Source organism: Pristiophorus japonicus, chromosome 7 (assembly GCF_044704955.1).
Source record: "Pristiophorus japonicus isolate sPriJap1 chromosome 7, sPriJap1.hap1, whole genome shotgun sequence".
NCBI classification, from domain to species: domain Eukaryota; kingdom Metazoa; phylum Chordata; class Chondrichthyes; family Pristiophoridae; genus Pristiophorus; species Pristiophorus japonicus.
Genome location: NC_091983.1, coordinates 188120789 through 188143015, shown reverse-complemented (window position 1 = coordinate 188143015; position 22227 = coordinate 188120789). Strand labels below are relative to the sequence as shown.

Sequence of the window (22227 nt, the reverse complement as noted above, 5' to 3'; positions counted from 1 at the left end):
AAAATTCTTATTTTTTTAATACAACATTTTGTCAGATTTATTTGCCTAAAGGAGTTTTAATATTGAGAATAATTTCTTCGGATTTGCTCAATAAATTAACTTTTATGCTGTTTGATGTAATGATTGTAATCAAATATTATGCTAATGACAGAGTAATTGAGTGGCTTTTATTTTCCCAAAACAAGGAAAATATGTAATTGAGAAGCTATGCAGAATCTAAATAGCAAGTTAGCCCTTTGCTAGAATGAATGCAAATATACACAGCCATGTAAATTAACATTTTCTCATTTATTATTGCTCAACTTTTGAAATATAAATAGGGATGAATTCAAGTAGGGATACATTGGGCCAAGACTTGCCCGTACACATTTAGGTTTTTAAGTTTTTTTGCATGACAAGTTGCTGAAAGTGCGAGCTGATAACATCACAATAAGGAAAACAAGGCATCTGGGACGTGAGTGAACAGGGCAATCAACAGGGTATCTCCTTATGTTCTTAACCAATCAGATTGAAGGATTGTGAAATAAACAACGCAAAGTCTGAACCAATGAAGCGTAAATTAGAGTGGCTGAATTCAATGTCAAATCAGGTATAGAAAGAGAGGGAAAGAAAGATTGGATTAAGAAAGGAAGAAAAAAAGATACTGAAAGGAAAAGTTTTTTTAAAAATTGGAATTTGACATTTTTTTAAATCTCCAAGAACAATCAAAACCTGAAGGACTGAGACTCCACACTTGTAATAGTTAATTTTCAGTGCCAGAGAGGTTGATTGGCAGCAATTAACACTTATGTCATAAAAAATGTACTTGGCCTTCACGTTCTGTAGTGAGTTTAGTTTGTATCTACCGCGCAAATACAGCAACTTCATACTGTTCAATGCATTTCAGTGGTGAGCCAGATAGCGAGAAGCCATTTTTGCAAAGCTAAAGGAGGAGCGGCACATTTCGTAGAATCTTACAGCACAGAAGGAGGTCATTCAGCCCGCCATGCCTGCGCCAGCTCTTTGTGAAAGAGCCATCCAATTTAGTACAGACAGCAATTTTTGGATTTCTGCATTTAACTGCGCATCTGCCCTCGCCTGAAGTTGCTGTAGCATTTGCACGTAAATAACAGTGAGCACCATTAGTCTCACTATTATTTTGAACATCAAATTATGGGCCATTAGTTTCCATTTTGTTGGAGCCTCTATCCCAAGAGGAGGCTAATTAAGTTTGTAAAAAAATAATAATAATCTGTGCGCATTATTGCCAATTAACTTGGATGAGAACATTTGATTGCAGAGATTTTTATTTTTGTTTTGTTTTCTTTTAAATACAACAGAGAGGTCCCCATTTACTAAGACTTCAGGAAAAATGAGACCCATTGAGGAGACTATTGAGGATGACGTCTTTGAGCCGCCTTCACCAGTTGCCCATACGGCTCCCAACTGGTCCTGAGCAAAACAAAATGGAATGTTCCTAGCAGAGAAGAGCTCTTGTCTGCTGGGGAGTACAAGCATCTTACAACTCTGTTGCTTTGAACCACTGAACCACCAATACACTGCCAGCTGTGGCAACTGTGTAAAATACACGAAGGTCCAGGATTTGGTGTGTGTCCATTTGCTTAATCACCCCGTCATTTTTCTGTTCTTTTCCTAACTTTGTTATTGACTATGAAGTTTGAAACACTGCACTCAAGCTTGAGCCTTTATGGATAACTAATTGCACATGAACACATCAACCATTTAATTGAAGCACCATCTGATATTTTTTTCCACCATTCACATTTTTGTTCAAAATATGTAATCTTATTAAAGCAGATTAGTTCAGTCTCACTTACGTTGCATAATAAGGTTAATGATTGGAATTAATGGATGAAGGCCAGTGGGAGAGTTGTTAGTTCTCAATTAAAGAACCCAGGGAGATATTTTAACAAAGATTTGGTTACATGCCCGTGCTCTTACCCAAGTCAAGTTGAAAGTTATTTGTTAGGATTCAGCTACTCCTGGCAACTACAGATCCATTAACCTGATCTCAATAATTCTAAAACTAACAGAATAAATAATTAGAAGGCAAGAAATCAAATGGGGAATTCAGAAGAAACTTCTTTACCCAGAGTGTGTTGAGAATGTGGAACTCGCTACCACAGAGAGTGGTTTAACATAGAAACATAGAAAATAGGTGCAGGAGTAGGCCATTTGGCTCCTCGAGCCTGCACCACCATTCAATAAGATCATGGCTGATTATTCACCTCAGTACCCCTTTCCTGCTTTCTCTCCATACCCCTTGATCCCTTTAGCCGTAAGGGCCATATCTAACTCCCTCTTGAATATATCCAATGAACAGGCATCAACAACTCTCTGCGGCATGGAAGTCCACAGGTTAACAACTCTCTGCGTGAAGAAGTTTCTCCTCATCTCAGTCCTAAATGGCCTATCCCTTAGCCTAAGACTGTGTCCCCTGGTTCTGGACTTCCCCAACATCGGGAACCTTCTTCCCGCATCTAACCTGTCCCGTCCCGTCAGAATCTTATACGTTTCTACGAGATCCCCTCTCATTCTTCTAAACTCCAGTGTATAAAGGCCCAGTTGATCCAGTCTCTCCTCATATGTCAGTCCAGCCATCCCTGGAATCAGTCTGGTGAACGTTTGCTGCACTCCCTCTATAGCAAGAACGTCCTTCTTCAGATTAGGAGACCAAAACTGAACACAATATTCCAGGTGAGGCCTCACCAAGGCCCTGTACAATTGCAGTAAGACCTCCCTGCTGCTATACTCAAATCTCCTAGCTATGAAGGCCAACATGCCATTTGCCTTCTTCACCGCCTGCTGCACCTGCATGCCAACTTTCAATGACTAATAGTATAGATGCATTTAAGGGGAAGCTAAATACGTATTTGAGGGAGAAAGGAATAGAGGGTTGTGTCGATAGACTAAGATGAGGAAAGATCGGAGGAGGCTCGAATGGAGCATAAACTCCAGCATTGGGCTGAATAGCCTATTTATGTGCTGCAGATCCGAGGTAATATGGAAGAGTATCTATAAGAAAGCAATCTAATAATGCAGGCAATATGGTTTTAGAAGAGGTAAATCTTGCCTAACCCAACCTATTGACTTTTTTGAAGCGGGTCCATCCAAAGTTAACAGGCGAAAGCAATACCGTATTTTGCTTTACAAAAAGTTTTCAATAAAGTAGCACATTGAAGACCCGATGGATATCAAAGCTGAATCAGGGATGTGGTTCAGTAATTGATTAAAGGGGAGGAAGCAGAGCATAGATGTAAAGGGAGCTACAATGCAATGGGATGTGTATTTTGTGGAGCAGGGATATTTGCTGGGACCCTTATTTCTCGTACACATAAAGATCTGCAATTGCAGTCTCAATATAAGTTAGTTAAATTTGCAGATGACGCCAAGCTAGTGCAGTGTTAGAGGGGGCAGCTAAAATCTTACAAACAGCTTGACAGGATTTGCACCAGGGCTGATGAACGACACATGAAATTCAATGTGGACAACTATAAGATAATGCATATATTGGAAAATAAAAATAGGTATGTGTAGTCGATTGGTGGAATAGAATTTGCCAAAGATGAAAGAGGCCTTGGGTAGTTGATTTGTCAGAATGTCTAAGCTGAGAGATGAAAATAAACAAACCAAATAGGATGCTAGCTACATTTAAATCCCCAGAGGTCAGGCTGAAGATCCTATGCAGTACCCTGGTCAGACTTTGAACATTATGCACAGACCACTAAAACATAGCGGAGGGGGAGGATGGTATCCAGGCCCTAACATGCCTTAGATTTACATCACCCACTATCTATTTTGGCCTATAACCAATCCTCTGTTTTTCTCTTCTCACTTCCTCTCTGAATTTTACTTTCTAGATCTATATGTCTGCCCCCCCCGCCCTCAGCTTTACACTTTCTAATGCAACCAGACTTGTAAGTATAACAGGGTCTGGTAGCTCATCATGTTGCCAGGCGTACATTGTTACTTAAGTTCTCTACCAATGATGTGAAGGATATCTGCCACACTCTTCCCATGTGTTGCGGCTCAACTACTGATTTGATTTTTCCTCTCTTCTCAACCTATGATAATCCCACTTCATAGAAGGTTAGTGACCGCAACAATCGAGCAAAACTGATAGCACCATACTTTGTATTTTTGTCGTAAACCTTTCTTATCTGTGAGCCTCAAATCATCAGCCCATTGTGCTTTTTAGCAGCTTTCTTTTATCTTTGTCACTTGTATTTCATACTATCTTCCCAGACCGTTTACAGGCTCTAGGTACTATAGGGATGCATTCCCTCCCACCATGCTTCATGACCCCTTTTGTCAATAACAAATATCTGCTTTTCCTCAGCTTGAACGTCATCATTGTCCACTTCATGAACTCTTCAACCTTTCTAATGTTTCCTTCGATAATTCTGTCAGGTCATCCATGAGCATTCTCAACATTGTCAGTTTCCACACCTATCTGTGTTCACCATCTCATCACAGTTTGCTGCCACAGGTGACAATGGTGAGACAGTACCTCCACTTGACAACCTCACTTTAAGCTTTTATCATTCTACCATGTGCTTTTTCAGAGGCAAGCTCATCTCAAAATGTTCATTTTACCTGCTCAACGTGTTTTAGTACACGGAAGCACCTCAATGCAATCTTAGTCACATTGTGTAGGATTGAGCTGTAAAGATTAGCTACATCCAACCACACATCAATATCCTTCCTTTCTTTACTCAGCCAGTGGTCTCTCGGATTACTTGAGTATGTTCCAGCCACCCTGCTTTCTGCATAAAAGTATTGATGTAGCCAATATTCAATGGAAACTATCAGCACACCAAAAAAAGATTTTCCCATCCATGCTCAGCAATGATAGTGGTCTTAAACAAGTTTACAAGAATAAAAAGGAAAGGTACAATTTCTGGAATGACCTGGCAGATTGGTTAGTATCTGTACAGGTTATGATGTTTTGGGTGTATATCTTTCATTGTATGTGATGAAGGGTACACACCTGAAATGTCGCAACCTCTTATCGCTGCAGATATGGACTGTATTTCCACAAATTTCTCAAAAATTCTCTTTCATGATGTCAAATGACCCTTCACCACCTCTCTCTTTCACTCTTCTTGAATCTGCCACAAAACTTTCAGAGCTTTTGGATATCCTCTTCAAGTCACTTTTCTTTTATTGAATTTACAAGAATTCGGCGGGTAATAAAATAACTCAACTTGTTGAGAAATTCATTATGTCCAGGAAAGCGTTCTGCTCTAACTTTCTTTACAGATTCTACCACCTCTCACCTCTTAGTTCACCCCAAAACAAGTGAAGTCAGAGGTTCTGTATTTTTTTTTAAAATTCTATAGCGGCTTGCTACCTTGATGTAGTCTTTAGTTGACTGTGTACTGTGTATTAATATTAGGAATATAACTGACAACAGGAGGTGTCAATTTGGGACCAAAGTTAAACACAAATTAAATTCACTTTACAGGAAAAGATTCCGCCCTCCTACCCTGTTGTCATTTTGTGAACTCCACCTTTTCTGCTGATGGTGCCATTAAAGAACTGAGGAGAAAATCCAGATTGAGACTTATATGGAGTGTGGATAATCAAATCAGTTGTAAAGGCAAAGTATCCTGTAATTATCCTTTTCTTTCCCCCTTCCTGGACTATGATCTTTTCATAGCATCATAGAAATTTCAGCACAGAAGGGGGCAATCGCCCCACTGTCTGGGCCAATGATGGAGCCACAACAGACCAATTACTCGATTCCCATTTCTGTATTTTTACCCATTATTTTTATTATTTATGTTCATTTAATTCTCTCTTAAATGAAGTTTTCAATTAGGCACTTATGGTAATATATTCCATAATAAGCCTTTGGGTGACACAAATTCTTTTAACCACCATTATGCTTCCAGTACGAAATGTAAATTTATAGCTTCTGGGTACTGACCTTTAGAAATAATCTTCCAGTGTTTTCCCCCCTCAAACCATCTCAAAACTCAGTACACAACTAGTCACTCCTTAACCTTCTCTGCTGAAGTGAATACAATCCTACTTTTCAAGTCTTTATTATAACTCTATCTGCTCGTACCGGGTATCATAATGAATCTCTTTTAACGTAAGAAATAGGAGCAGGAGTAGGCCATACGGCCCCTCGAGCCTGCTCCGCCATTTATTACGATCATGGCTGATCCGATCATGGACGCAGGTCATCTTCTCCGCCCGCTTCTCATAACCCCTTATTCCCTTATCAGTTAAGAAACTGTCTATTGCTGTCTTAAATTTATTCAATGACCCAGCTTCCACAACTCTCTGAGGCAGCGAATTCCACAGATTTATAACTCTCAGAGAAGAAATTTCTCCTCATCTCAGTTTTAAATGGGCGGCCCCTTATTCTAAGATTATGCCCTCTAGTTCTAGTCTCCCCTATCAGTGGAAACATCCTCTTTGCATCCACCTTGTCAAGCCCCCTCATAATCTTATACATTTCGATAAGATCACCTCTCATTCTTCTGAATTCCAATGAGTAGAGGCCCAACCTACTCAACCTTTCCTCATAAGTCAACCCCCTCATCTCCGAAGGACCTTTTCTCATGGTTTCACTATCTTCTATAATAGGGCACCAAAAACTGCATTGTGTACTCCAGCTGTAGCCTAAACAACGTTTTATCCCAATTCACCATCGCCTTCCTGCTTTTGTATACAGTGCCCTAACTCAGAATTCTGTTTGGCTTTTTGCACCCTTGAATCACCTTTTTTAAAAAAGCTGTATGTACAGCCCCAGCTCATTCACTGTCCTTTTCCTCAAAATGTACAACTTCATAACTTTAACAAGGGTATGGTAATGTACTACTTATATTACTGGACTCATAATCCAGAGAACACAAGCTGAAATGTCGGCATGGCAGTTTGAGAATTTGAATTCAATTTAAAATACCTGGAAATAAAAGTGACCATGAACCTGTCGTAAAAACCCCAATTGGTTCACCAATGTCCTTTTAGGAAAGGAAATCTGCCGTCCTTACCCGGTCTGACCTATGTGTGACTCCAGATCCACAGTAACATGGTTGACTCGCAACTGCCCTCTAAAGTGGTCTAACAAGCCCCTCAGTTGTATCAAACCGCTACGTGGCATAAACTGTAGCAGTTGAAGAAGAAGCCCTAGCATCAGTGTAACTAGGGACAGGCAATAAATGCAGACTTGCCAGAGACACCCACATCACAAAAATGAGTAAGAAAAAAATATTTTGCAACAGTGAGCTGCATTTCTTGCATACTGTCCCATCCTATAAGCTGCCTATATCCTCCTGCAGTATCCAGTATTCATGCATCCTAATTTGACATTTTCTTCAAATTTTGTATAATCATGTTCAAATCGTATATTTGTGGAGAGGTTCCAATGCCAACCCCTGAGCTCACCATTAGCAACACCTTGCTCATCTGAGAAATATCCACTTACTCCTGCTCACTGATATTTCCCCTTCAGTTGTCTCGCTTTGAATTTATCTCTCAAGTGGTTCAGTGGCTAGCACTCTCGCTTCTGACTTAGAAGGTTGTAGGTTCAAGCCCCATTCCAGGGACTTGAACACAAAAATCTAGGCTGACACTCAAGTGCAGTACTGAGGGTATGCTGCACTGTCGGAGGTGCCGTCTTCCAGATGAGACATTAAACTGAGGCCCCGTCTGCGCTCTCAGGTGAACATAAACGATCCTATGGCACTATTTCGAAGAAGAGCAGGGGAGTTACCTGCAGTGTCCTGGCCAATATTTATCCCTCAATCAACATAACAAAAACAGATTATCTGGTCATTATCATATTGCTGGTTGTGGGAGTTTGTGCACAAATTGGCTGCCACGTTTCCTACATTACAACAGTGACTACACTCCAAAAGTACTTCATTGGCTATAAAATACCTTAAGATGTCCGGTGGTCATGAAAGGCGCTGTATAAATGCAAGTCTTTCTTTTCCTTTCTTTCAAATTGAACATATTTTCAAATTTACCATAGGGATTTTTGAACGTTTTTGTTCGTATTTGGAGGGTGACTGTATTGAAGTAGATTTTGACATAATGGGGCAGAAATTCCTCTCGAGGACTTCCCGCGCGGACAAAGCACTAAATAATAGACATAAAATGCGCACTTACCTGAAGCTGCTGCGCCCGCTCGAAATCCCGATCCACAGGCCTCCTCTCCCTGCACGTCGCAGCGCGTGCTCGTAGGGACGTGTGCAGGAGTCATGTGTGCCTGGACACCCAATCACAGGTAAGTATTTTCTCATTCATTGTAATAGGAGTTTCGTAAGTTACGAAGCTCCTATTATGAAGCTCCTATTACAATGAATGAGAAAAACCCCAAAATGCAGAAACACTACATAAAACATTTAAAAAAACACCTCACACAATATACTAATAGAAATTAAAGTTGTTAGATATGTTTTTTAAAGAAAAAAATTGTCGATTTTTAAAAAATGTTAGGGTTTAAAATAACATTACATGAGTGGGCAGGGTTTTAACATAAATATGTTTTTTTAATTTTTACTTTAATTATGTTTTTTATAGGTTTATAGATTTTTAAACTCTTACACCTGTAAAAGTAGGCTATGTGCCTGCTTTTTCAGGCGCAAGATTTTTGAGGACATTTGCCGGGCAAGTTATGAGTAAATCCCGCAATCTTGCTCGTACAACTGTCCTCGCTCCAGAGATGTCTACGGTCTGTCAAGCGGAGCGGAAAAGCCGATTTTCAGCGCATGTGCATTGCGTACTGAAAACCGGCTTTTCCGATGCCTTCCCGTACGGGCCAGGGATATCGGAATTTCTATCCCATTGATGTTCCCTCAACTTTGGATGTAATTCAAATTGGTGCACAAATAATTTAGACAATGTTACTTAAAGGGGCACAGTGTTCAGATGGATTGCAACATAATCCTGAAGGTTATGAAGGGAGATGCCTGTATTCTTACTACTATCTTTGTCTTACTTTGTTCCCATAGTTCATTGAAAAATGATGATGGCCCGTGAGTTAAAATACTGTTCAGACAAAGCCTAAAACAGACATTACCCACTGTTCTCATTCATGTTGTCCCTCAAGGAGGAAATAAAACACAATATTTATTGGAAATGTTAACAATATGTGTATTTGCTGTTCCTCTAACAGGATTGGCAAACCTGTAGGGTTTAATAAGTGCAAGGGGAAATCACTTTCATATGTGGGAAATCTAACGGAATTCTTCACTTAAAAAAAGTACCTACAATAAATATAATTGAATTTGAAGTGGACATTCAGGATGACATGGTTGGATAGAGTATTTGTTGTGCACAACGCTTTAAGAGGATAAATTTCCCAACATAATTTCCCTTGGAGGAGATTCACAATCCCAACATCACTTGATAGAGGGGTGTAGGAAGGGAAGTGCTATTGCGTGAATCCAGACATTTTCTATAATAAAGGACAGTGGCCCTAGGTTGGTCTTGTGTGTCTCTCAGTAGCTGGCTGAAGAATGGCCTGGATTGAGGAATAGTCAGGGGAGAAATCTGAGAAACAGGAGGAAAAGCCAACCAGGGAATCAAACTGTTAGATCAACTGAGTAGATTAATGTATCCTACAAAAACATAGGGGAGCAAAGAAACATATTTGTGTGCGAATTGAGATGAACATAGATCTTTAATACAACTGTAACAGTTACAGATTTATGTTTTATTAACTGAATTTAATGTGAGGATTCCACTGGAGCTGCACTTGCATCACAATGGTAGTTCACCCTATAGTTCGCCCTGTAATGAAACTGTGTGACTATTAGTGTACAGATACGCACAAAGATGGACAATTCCTTTGACTGCCATTTAACCTGTTTTTAATACATTAAATTTCTGTAGGCTAATGTTTGCATACATTTTTCTCTTACGTATAAAATCAGAATGAAAAAAAACTGATGAATTCATTGATTTCGAATTTCAAACCTTTGTATTGTTCACATTTTTCACAATAAACACACTATTACATCGCTTCGCTTTCACATTTTCTTCGATAATTTTTACTATATAATTCAAAAGGTGGAGTTTACATCTGAGATAAATAGTTGTGCCTTTTGAAAATAACACACCGAGAAGTCAAGAGCCAGTGGCTGTCATCCTCCAATCCGGTTTCAACCACAGTTGTATTTATTAAAATAACTGATGGCTTAACCTCAACTCTTTACTTGGCTTTCAGTGATACCATTTCAATATGGCATAAAATGCTTTAACCATGAATGGCACAACTTAAAAAGCATTTTGGGGAACGAGTGAATTGCCTTCTCTAATGTCTTTTATTCGTGTCCCTCTTTCTCCTGTTCAATTGGAACTTTGCATAATTTACTATTTTTCTTTCCTGTGTCACAACAGGTGAGGATCTGTTCTTGGGCCTCTGATAATATCGCTGTGTAATTAGATTATTTGCGTGTGTTTGTCTTCTTTCCTCATTGATGGAATGGTAGAGTTAAGATCATTGTTCTTTGGAGAATCACAGTGTAAACTCACATCTGAACACATTCACGGCACAGGATAACCTGTTAAAACTCTTAGGGGGTTAAATTGGGCCGTGTGCGCTTCCACCTGAGGTTTCAAAATGGTTTTCAAGATGCGCCCGTGTGCACATTTCGGACGGGAAATGCGGCGAACCTCATCTAGGCAAAGGTGTTTGTGCGGTGACCAGGTAGATCATGGCACGATTCAGTGTGCAATGCTGGAAGCTGCTGCTGCCAGTTTGGAACTCCACACTCAGCCAATGCCTTGCTTAACCTCACATCGCTGAACACAACATTAAACCTCCCGGAGCAGCGCCAGTACTTGCAGGTTAGTTGCTGAATTATTTCTTCTGGCTGCTGGTGCAATTGAACATGTTTTTGTAGGTTTCCTACACTTGGCTGAAGTTTCAGTACTCTACAGGGAGTGGTCTGGCTGGTTTTGCGATACTGTTTTGTCATTTAACATCTTGTGCTGAAAGAAGTTGCTTCCAGATAGGGCTTCCTCTGGGAATTGAACATGACTGGGAGAATTGGCTGTGAAGTGCTTTGGAACATGCTGAGTTATGAAAGGCGCTATATAAATGCAAGTCCATTCCTTGTTAGTGCATGACGCCCAAGTGCACCTAACATGCTCTACTGCCTCATCTAGTGCCTCTGCGTGCTCCTCCAGTAGCTGCAGCATGGGAAGTGGTGGCTGCTGAATGTCTGTCCAAAGCTGTTGAAATGACCTGTGTGCGCAGGAGGCTGAGATGGCCCCATTTCGGCAGCTGTGGGGGCAGCTTGTGTCTGTATGCTTTCTGACAAACCTGCAGTCATTAGATGGTGCAAATGTGTTGCATTCCAGAAAGGCAGCAACATCATCCATGCTCAGTCCACGTCTGTCTTTGCTGCCGGACTTTGTGTCAACACATCCATTGACGTGGATGAGCATACCCCATGATCGTTCCTATCAATGATTGTTTCAATGTGATTGCTAATCCTGCCCCAGGAGAATTAGAGTTGGTAATGTTATATATGTGGACTTGTATTTACTCTGTACAGCCACCAGAGGGCTCATCCCCTGGACTCCCAAGGGATCCCATAATCCCTTGGGAACACAGGTATTTAAGGAGGCTTCACAGCCTGGAGAGGCACTCTGGAGACTTGCAATAAAAGACTACGGTCACACTTTACTTTGAGCTCACAGTGTTCAGTCTGACTCTTTCTCAATACACAACAACTGCCGATGAGATACAGATAGCGAACCCATAGATGCAGAGAACAGTGGGCATGCTGGAGAAATTTTCAGAGGAAGATGATTGGGAAACTTTTGCGGAGCGACTTGACCAATACTTCGTGGCCAACGAGCTCGATGGGGAAGAGAGCGCTGCCAAACGGAGGGCGATCCTCCTCACCGTCTGTGGGGCACCAACTTATGGCCTCATGAAGAATCTGGTCACTTCAGCGAAACCCACGGAGAAATTATACGATGATTTGTGCACACTGGTCCGAGAGCATTTGAACCTGAAGGAAAGCGTTCTGATGGCGAGGTACCAGTTCTAAACCTACAAAAGGTCTAAAGGCCAGGAAGTGGTGAGTTATGTCGCCGAGCTAAGACACCTTGCAGGACATTGCAAATTTGAAGGACATTTGGAGCACATGCTCAGAGACTTTTTTGTGCTTGGCATTGGCCACGAAACCATACTTCGCAAACTTTTGACTGTAGAGACCCCAACCTTGAGTAAGCCATAGCGATAGCCTAGGCGTTCATTGCCACCAGTGACAAGACAAAGCAAATCTCTCAGCACACAAGTGCTGCTACAAGTACTGTGAACAAAGTGATGTTGTTTTCGAATTGTAACGTACAGGGCAGGTCACACATGCCTGCAGCTGCACACCCGCAGACGACTCAGAGTCCACCATCAAGGGTGATGAATGCAAGGCCATTAACACCTTGTTGGCGCTGCGGGGGTGATCATCATTTCCATTCATGCCGATTCAAAGAGTACGTTTGCAAAGGCTGTGGAACAATGGGACACCTCCAACAAATGTGCAGGTGAGCTGCTAAGCCTGTTAAACCTGCAAACCATCATGTTGCAGAGGAGGACAGATCCACGGAGGATCATGATGAACCAGAGCCTCAGATCGAGGAGGCAGAGGTATATGGAGTGCACACATTCACCACAAATTGTCCCCAGATAATGCTGAATGTTGAACTAAATGGAGTCCCGGTGTCAATGGAGCTGGACACAGGTGCGAGCCAGTCCATCATGGGCAAAAAGACTTTCGAAAGGTTGTGGTGCAACAAGGCCTCAAGGCCAGTCTTAACTCCCGTTCGCATGAAGCTAAGAACTTACACGAAAGAACTGATTCCTGTAATCAGCAGTGCTACCGTAAAGGTCTCCTATGATGGAGCGGTGCACAAGCTACCACTCAGGGTGGTACCGGGCAATGGTCCCACGCTGCTCGGCAGGAGCTGGCTGGGAAAGATACGCAGGAACTGGGACGACGTCCGAGCACTATCGCCCGCTGACGATACTTCGTGTGCCTAGGTCTTAAACAAATTTCCTTCGCTGTTCGAACCATGCATCAGGTAATTCCAAGGAGCAAAAGTGCAGATCCACCTAATTCCGGGGGTGTGAACCATCCATCACAAGACGAGAGCAGTATCGTACATGATGAGAGAAAGGGTAGAGATCGAGCTCGACCACGGCTGCAAAGAGAGGGTATCATTTCACCGATCGAGTTCAGCGAGTGGGCCAGTCCTATTGTCCCAGTCCTCAAGGGAGACGGCACCGTCAGAATCTATGGCAATTACAAAGCAACTATCAATCGTTTCTCCCTGCAGAACCAATATTCACTACCAAAGGCCAACGACCTCTTTGCAACGCTGGCGGGAGAAAAGACATTCATGAAGCTGGATCTGACGTCAGCCTACATGACGCAGGAACTGGAGGAATCATCGAAGGCCCTCACCTGCATCAACACACACAAAGGTCTTTTTGTTTATAACAGATGCTCGTTTGGAATCCGATCAACGGTGGCGATATTCCAGAGAAACATGGAAAGTTTACTGAAGTCGGTCCCGCACACCGTGGTCTTCCAGGATGACATCTTGGTCACAGGTCAGAATACAGTCGAGCATCTGCAGAACCTGGAGGAGGTTCTTAATCGACTCAACCGCGTGGGGTTCAGGTTAAAACGCTCGAAGTGCGTTTTCCTGGTGCCTGAAGTGGACTTTTTGGGGAGGAGGATTGCGGCAGACGGCATCAGGCCATCCAACGCGAAGACTGAGGCAATCGAGAACGCACTTAGGCCACAGAACATGACGGAGCTGCGGTTGTTTCTGAGACTCTTGAACTACTTTGGTAACTTCTTACTGGGTCACAGCACACTGTTAGAACCACTACATGTCTTACTACGAAAAGGGGGCGAATGGGTTTGGGGCAAAGGCCAAGAAAATGCCTTTGTAAAAGCGAGAAAATTGTTATGCTCAAACAAATTGCTTGTGTTGTATGATCCATGTTAGCGTTTGGTACTGGCATGTGATGCGTCGTCATATGGCGTCGGGTGTGTATTGCAACAAGCTACTGATTTCGGGAAACTGCAACCGGTTGCTTATGCATCCAGGCGTCTGTCTAAGGCCGAGAGAGCCTACAGCATGATTGAAAAAGAAGCATTAATGTGTGTCTATGGGATAAAGAAAATGCATCATTACCTGTTTGGGCTAAAATTCGAATTGGAAACTGACCATAAGCCACTTATATCCCTGTTTTCCGAGAGTAAAGGGATAAATACCAATGCATCGGCCCGCAATGATGGGCGCTCACATTGTCTGCATACAACTACGCCATCCGCCACAGGCCAGGCACAGAAAACTGCGCCGATGCTCTCAGTAGACTGCCGTTGCCCACCACAGGGGTGGAAATGGCGTGGCCCGCAGATCTCGCCATGGTTATGGAAGCATTTGAGAGTGAGCAATCACCTGTCACTAACCGGCAGATCAAAACCTGGACAAGCCAGGACCCCTTATTATCTCTTGTCAAAAGCTGTGTGCTTCACGGGAGCTGGTCCAGTGTCCCAGTGGAAATGCAGGAAGAGATAAAGCCGTTCCAGCGGCGCAAAGATGAAATGTCTACACAGGCAAACTGCCTTCTGTGGGGCAATCGAGTAGTGGTCCCCAAGAAGAGCAGAGACACCTTCACAATGACATCCACAGTACCCACCTATGCATTGTAATGATGAAAGTGATAGCCAGTTCCCACCTGTCCCGGTATCGATGCGGACTTAGAGTCTTGCATTCACAGGTGTAATACATGCTCACAGTTAAACAATGTACCCAGGGAGGCGCCGCTAAGTTAATGGTCTTGCCCTCCAAACCGTGTTCTAGGTACACGTCGACTATGCAGGCCCGTTCTTGGGTAAAACGTTCCTTGTGGTTGTAGATGCATACTCCAAGTGGATTGAATGTGAGATAATGTCAGCTAGCACGTCCGCTGCCACTACTGAAAGCCTGCGGGCCATGTTTGCCACACATGGCTTACCCGATGTCCTGGTGAGTGACAACGTGCCATGTTTTACCAGTGCTGAGTTCAAAGAATTCATGAGCCGTAACGGGATTTAACATATCACATCTGCCAAGTTTAAACCAGTGTCCAATGGTTAGACAGAGAGAGCAGTGCAAACCATCAAGCAAGGCTCGAAGAGGGTAACTGATGGCTCACTGCAGACTCGCCTATCCCGAGTCCTGCTTAGCTACCGCATGAGACCCCACTCACTCACTGGGATCCCACCTGCTGAACTGCTCATGAAAAGCGCACTTAAGACAAGGCTCTCGTTAGTTCACCCTGATCTACAGAAACAGGAAGAGAGCAGGCGGCTTCAACAAAGTGCATACCATGATAGCGCAAATGTGTCACGCGAGATTGAAATCAATGATCCTGTATTTGTATTAAATTATGGACAAGGTCCCAAGTGGCTTCCCGGCACTGTTGTGGCCAAAGAGGGGAGCAGGGAATTTTGGGTCAAACTTTCAAATGGACTCATTCACCGGAAACACTTGGACCAAATCAAACTCAGATTCACGGACTATCCTGAGCAAACCACCTTGGACCCTACCTTTTTTGATCCCCCAACATACACACAGTGGCAACCGGCACCACGGTTGACCACGAAGCTGTACCCATCATCCACAGCGGCCCTGCAGGGCCCAACACACCAGGCAGCCCAGCAAGGCCAGCTGCACAGCAGCCCAGCGAGGGCCCAACAAATGATTCAACAACACCAGCTTTCACACCAAGACGATCAACCAGGGCAAGAAGGGCCCCAGATCGACTCACATTGTAAATAGTTACACTATTGACTTTGGGGGGGTGGGGGGGGGGGGAGTGTTGTTATATATGTGGACTTGTATTTACTCTGTACAGCCACCAGAGGGCTAATCCCCTGGAGTCCCAAGGGATCCCATAATCCCTTGGGAGCACAGGTATTTAAGGAGGCTTCACAGGTTGGAGAGGCACTCTGGAAACCTGCAATAAAAGACTTGGCATTAGGGATTCTATCATGCGGGGGCCTCCACTGCACATGGCCCTGGAGTTATGATGTATTCCATGTTGGGTTACAGTTTCTATCCAGTGTGTTGGAAACTCACACACCTGGGTTGTGGAATCCTCCACACGAGCTGTTGTGTGCTCTAAGCTTCAAGGCACATGGCCAATTACGGCAGCGATCGTTCATGCTCAGAAAGGCAAGCTCTTTTAAGGGCAGGGCCAATAGCTCCACATCTATTGTGTCTTCTTCAGCTGAGAGTGGATGTGAGCTCACCCTCTAGCCGGGTTATCCCTCCTCCTAAGGGACTTCCACCTGCTCCTGCTACCTCGTGCTCTGTGTATCGCCCAGGGCAATCTCCTTCAGTTCAGTGCCAAAACCCAGCGGCTGGCTATTCCTGAGGTCATGTTTTACAGGATTAGTGAGTGACATCGCTGCTTCAGAGGTACTTCCACCAGTTTGCCATACCTAAAGAAAGAGAAGGGAAACTAGTTTCCACACGATGATACCAGGTCACACGTCGCTTTCTGTAGAGTGACTGTCCTGGAAGTGTTCACCACTGTCTGCCGTGGTTCCAGTGATGAGGCAATGAATGAGTAGACTAAGCTGGGCACAAACCTTGAGTTGGAACCTGAGCTCCTACATCCACTTCTGTAGACTGCAACCTCCTGCCAGGAATCCGAATCCACTTGGCATGGCATACAGCGACCATCCACAGCAAAAGGGCCTCCCTCTCCTGCTGCACTTGATCTAATGACATTCTCACAGCCCCATCAGAAACCAGGGGTGCTCTGCTGCTCCCACAAGCGCTGGGTGACAATGGCTTCTTCTTGACCTTCCTGCACTCCTGAAACAACATCCCTTTGAACTGCTATGGGTCTTCTAAGAACTACAGCAGTGCACGATGTCTTGCCCACTAATAGGCCAGCTGTTAATCGGAGATGGGATTTCTGCCTGCACCCCACCTACAATATGTTAACCTGCAAACTCGGGCAGGTTCAGCCTCTGAGACGTGGGCAGGTGCCAGTGCCAGTGCCACTGTGTCTACCTCCCACTCACTGAGAGTAAAATTGGCCCCATTATCCTCTGTCAGCCTTGGCAGTGAATATTGGCTGACTATGCGTCCTTGCCTGAGCCTGGAATTGCGATGTTGTTGCCAGCATCAGTGAGAAATGGGTTCTCGGAAATGTCAAAGTCATCCTCTTCTGTGAATGGGTTTCAGGTTTCTGGAAAGCTGGGAGCCAAGCCCAGCAATTCACAATAATGTAGCTGAGCCAGCTTTTGATTTAGTTTTTTAAAAAAACATTCCAAATGCTCCAGTTTTGTTCTGGGTAAGGGAAAGATTCCAGTCCCAGATGTCTCTTTGATGGTGGCAGAAATAATTGATGTGATTTGACCTCGATTCGTGTTATCAACAGACCAAAATTAGGATTGGGTCGGTAGGGACTCTAGGCTGCTTTTTGCTCTTAGACTTGGTTGAATCCCCCTATTTATCGACAAGGAAAGGCAATGGAAGGAGATGAGAAAGCTTCAGGAAGCCCAATCCGAGTGCTCCTGCCAGGTGGAAAGTTAAATCATTATTGTTGGTAGAATTCCTCTTAACATCTGTGAATTAAACAGAATGTAGTCCTAACATTTAAGAATTTTCAAATAATGTAAAAAAAAAAAATGGGTTCTTAATTGAGGGACAAAAATAAAGGTCTGAATGGGAGAATAGTACAGGTAATTGTGAATTGAATTTTCAAATGCTGTGTAGTGGCATCAGGAAAGATGGTTAAATTAACTTCCAGAACCTGTGCATACTACTGGCACCCTCTGCTGGTATGATGCAGTAAATGCAAGTACCTGCAGTGTCTTTGATGCAGTCAGAGTCAGATTTTTTTCTCCACCTAAATTTTATTTCAATTCTCCTGACAACTCAATTGCTAAATGCACTGTCCAGTAGGAAACTGAACTATATAGGAACAAAGGAACAGGAGTAGGCTGTTTAGCCCCTCGAGCCTGTTCCGCCGTTCAATAACGTCTACTCCCTTGTATTCTAGTCCGCTAGATATAAAGGCTAGCATTCCGTTAGTCTTTTTGATTACCGTTTATATTTGTCCATGACATTTTAATGATCTTTGTACAGGGCCCCCTAAGTCTCTTTAGACCTCCACTGCTTCTAGCTTTCCACCATTTAGAAAGTACTCTTATCTATCCTTTTTAGGTCCAAAGTGAATGATCTCACACTTGCCTATATTGAAATCCATTTGCCACAGTTTTGCCCATTCAATTAATCTATTAATATCTCTTTGCAATTGTATGCTTCCATCTATACTAATTACAATGGTGCCTATCTTTGTGCCTTCGACAAACCTGGATATGTGGCTCTCTATCCCGTCATCTAAGTCATTAATAAATACAGTGAATAGTTGAGGCCCCAAAACAGATCCCTGTGGGACACCACTAGTCACATCCTGCCAATTACAGTACCTGCCCATTATCCCTACTATAGATCAGGGCAGTCCCAAATTTGACTCCCTATCTGTCTGGCGTTATGCATTCTTCCGTACATTATAAATTACCTCAACACCCTTGGACTTGGAGGAGGAAAAATAAGCCGAGTTTCCTGCTCTTGACTGACATCTGGTGATTGTTGCAGAAAAAAGCACCTATTGGATGGAAATAAGGACACATCAGGCTTGGTTATCATGCCAACACGATCACATAGGCTGCCAACAAGCATTAGCTAATCTCACGTGCAAAAAGTAGTCACTTAGATTTGTTACCAGAGGGTGAATTGTACCCCAGAATTAGTCAATGCTTTCAGGAGGGGAGGAAAGATGCAAATAAAAGATTATTCAATACGTGTGAATATGTGTACACAAAAATTGCACGTATGAAATAATACTGATTTTGATTATAATCCATTCAATGAACATATTCAAACACAAAAACTATGAAAAGGTCCTTGTCACACTTTTGTGTTGAATAACATTTGCAACACAGATATTCAAATCTGAGTCTTTTTAATCCCCTTTTGGTGTTTACGTTGATCAAAAAGCTCTTCCTACAACACCAGCTGTTGGGTGCTTATGTTCAAAGCCCATTTTTCATTGTTAAATTACATTTAATTTTTTTTAAGCCCAATATTGCATCAAATCTTTTACGCATTGGTTTCCTATGTTCTGTATTCCTACACACAAAAAACCCAAAGTTCTGTGATCTAGGCGATATCATTATAACCCTTAATGAGTGGTGATGTGGCTTCTCGTCAATAGGGAGTGATGGTTGTTATCGCAAGTTCCGGAGCCTTGCGTCGTCAACAAAGGGAATACACGGCCTCGGTTTCCTTGGTTGCATGTTGTGTTGCTCAGCAACCACCGGTCTGAGTTCAAAATGTTTATCTCGATTTACTTGCTCGGGCTGGTGGAGGCAGGAAGACGATTAGGTTTGTGCTCAATGCTGATACTTGGTGGAAAAAGTGTTCTGTTCCTTCGCATGCTTTTTATTTCTAACACCGATCAAGCCACAATTTACACTCCTTCACCCCCGCCCCCACCACCAAATGATCTAAATTGCAATGAAATATAAGCTGGATATTTTGGACACTTTATTGCACTTTATTGTCTTTATTGTATTTTGACACAGATTGCTGCTCTTCTCCGTTTCATTGATGCGATGCATAGAGTTCCCCTGCAAACCATGTCAGATTATATTAGTCAAAACAAAAATGTAATCAACAATGCATTAGGAAACTCAGCTAAAACTCCGTCTTTATTGGAGAAATGTTAATAAACATCACAGTACGTGTGAATAAGAGAGAAATGGGTGTAATCCTGAAATATTGAAGCTTCTTCTCTATGTAGATATAGACATTTAATGGCAGCATGCAAGTACTCTGGCAGTCAGCAGATCTGAAGAAAGGAAGATGTGTTTCAGTGATCTCCGATTGATGTTGTGTTGCCTGGGCAAAATAGCAGGGGCACAATGTTTTATTTAATTATGACAGAGCGTGCGGTTATGGGTGTTACAGTGGCCGCCACCCTTTTGAACAAGAACAAAGAGACACACATTAGCTTTTAGAATTTGATATCAGAATCTTTTCACAGCTGCCAAATGCCAGATTTGAAGAAGGTTCCTTTTTAATTAGCTGTTTCCTGAAAATTTTACTTTTAAAAGTAAAACATTTCTTGTCTCCTGCTGCTGCTGAGTTCAGTTTGAAGTATGTAGCATTTAAAAAGTACTTGGATATGCACTTGAAATGCTGTAACCTTCGAGGCTACGGATCAAGAGCTGGAAAGTGGGATTAGGCTGGATAACTCTTTGTGGGCCGGCACAGCGCTGTGGGCCAAATGGCCTCCTTCTGTGCTGTAAATTTCTATTGCTGCAGTATATTCATCAAATATTTTAAAGCTTTTAAGAGGAACTGAACTGTTTTTGGTGAGAGTTTTTTTTTTGCCGCCGTCTACTTTTATCCTGAGGGTACTGGTAGGGGACAGTGTCAAACTGACCTGCAGTGAGAGGGGATTCATTACAAAGTTCGACCCTATCCTCATCCATTGTCCACACAAACACTGGGTGTTCTGTACAATAGCATTACGATGCTATCTCTTTGCACATGTAAATAACAACAAATAAAACATGTCCTGCGGGCGCTTTACAAATGGAATTCGGGGAAACAAAACAATGCTTTGCACAAATAAATGCAGGAGCCACCAGCAAGGGATTGCAATTCAAGAGGATTGCGGCATGGGGCAAGTTGGAATTTGGGGTAGAACCAATTCAGTCGGGTTTCTGCTCAGTTTAATTAACCTGAATTTCCGACCGGGGGTGGCGTCTGGCTGCGCTTCTGGCTCCTGGCAGCAGCTGGAAGGTGGAAGGGGTAGGTGTTACTGAGGGTCGATCCAGGGTGCCTTGGGAATTCTGCCTCATCCGCTGCTCTTACCTGCCTCAGTTCTGTTCTGGGTCTTCCTTGGTGCCTCCATTGCAGAAGGCAAATGGCGGTTCATCCCAGAAGAATCGATTTCTGTTGAAAGAATGCGCTAGTAGAAATAAAATGATTTCCCCCCCCCCCTTGCTTTCCCACATTAGAACAGAGATTGCACTCCAAAAGTACTTAATTGGCTGTAAAGTGCTTTAAGGCGTCCGGTAGTCGTGAAAGGCGCTATATAAATCTAAGGGCTAGAATTTCCCCTCACATTCTTTTAACCAATAAGGGAATTAACATAGAAACAAAGAAACATAGAAAATAGGTGCAGGAGTAGGCCATTTGGCCCTTCTAGCCTGCACCGCCATTCAATAAGTTCATGGCTGAACATGCAACTTCAGTACCCCATTCCTGCTTTCTCGCCATACCCCTTGATTCCCCTAGTAGTAAGGACTACATCTAACTCCTTTTTGAATATATTTAGTGAATTGGCCTCAACAACTTTCTGTGGTAGAGAATTCCACAGGTTCACCACTCTCTGGGTGAAGAAGTTTCTCCTCATCTCGGTCCTAAATGGCTTACCCCTTATCCTTAGACTGTGACCCCTGGTTCTGGACTAAGGGTTAAGGGTTACGGGGAGCGGGCGGGTAAGTGGAGCTGAGTCCACGGCCAGATCAGCCATGATCTTGTTGAATGGCGGAGCAGGCTCGAGGGGCTAGATGGCCTACTCCTGTTCCTAATTCTTATGTTCTTATGTACATCACCCATTTACCGCCCAGTTATCACCTGTTTTGGAGAAAAATGTAAAATACCCGCCCGATACCACCTGTTACCGCTCCCGATCAGTGCCAGAGGTAATTTGGGCCGACCATTAGCGCCGGTGTTGCTGCAAATCGTCCGCCCACTTTGGACACTCAGAAATGTCGGAAAATTCACTCCCAGCACTAAATTCCAATAAAAAGTTTTTTTAAGGCCCGCTATTGCCCATTATCGCTGCGCTGGAAACCACCTATTTCTGAAGTACTTACCTGACTTGGGCTCAGCGTTATGCCTCCCTCCATTTTATTTGCAGCTTTACAGTGGGCCAGAAGATCGTGGATAATGAAGAAAACCTTTAAATTCTTGATGCAAATGTAATTATATGTGGTGTACATATTAACCGACATGTGAGGTTTCGACAAGATGACCACCACTAATGTAGTTAAGTGATTCTATGCAGAAAATGAACTTTTGTATCTTTGAATGTGATTGGGAAAACCTTTTGTTCAGTCAGCTTTGAACTGACATGTATGCTGAGTTTCTGCTATA

The 22227-nt window shown here is 43.1% G+C and overlaps 1 protein-coding gene across 1 annotated transcript in view; it reads left to right on the top strand.

Moving 5' to 3' along the window:
• popdc1 (popeye domain cAMP effector 1) overlaps window positions 1–9978 on the top strand; it is a 91933-nt gene extending 81955 nt beyond the window's left edge. Inside the window, exon 11 of the mRNA XM_070884243.1 lies at window positions 1320–9978. Coding sequence (XP_070740344.1) covers window positions 1320–1435 — 116 coding nt within the window. The 3' untranslated portion in view covers window positions 1436–9978. The remainder of the gene's footprint in view (window positions 1–1319) is intronic.
• Window positions 9979–22227: the final 12249 nt, after the last annotated feature.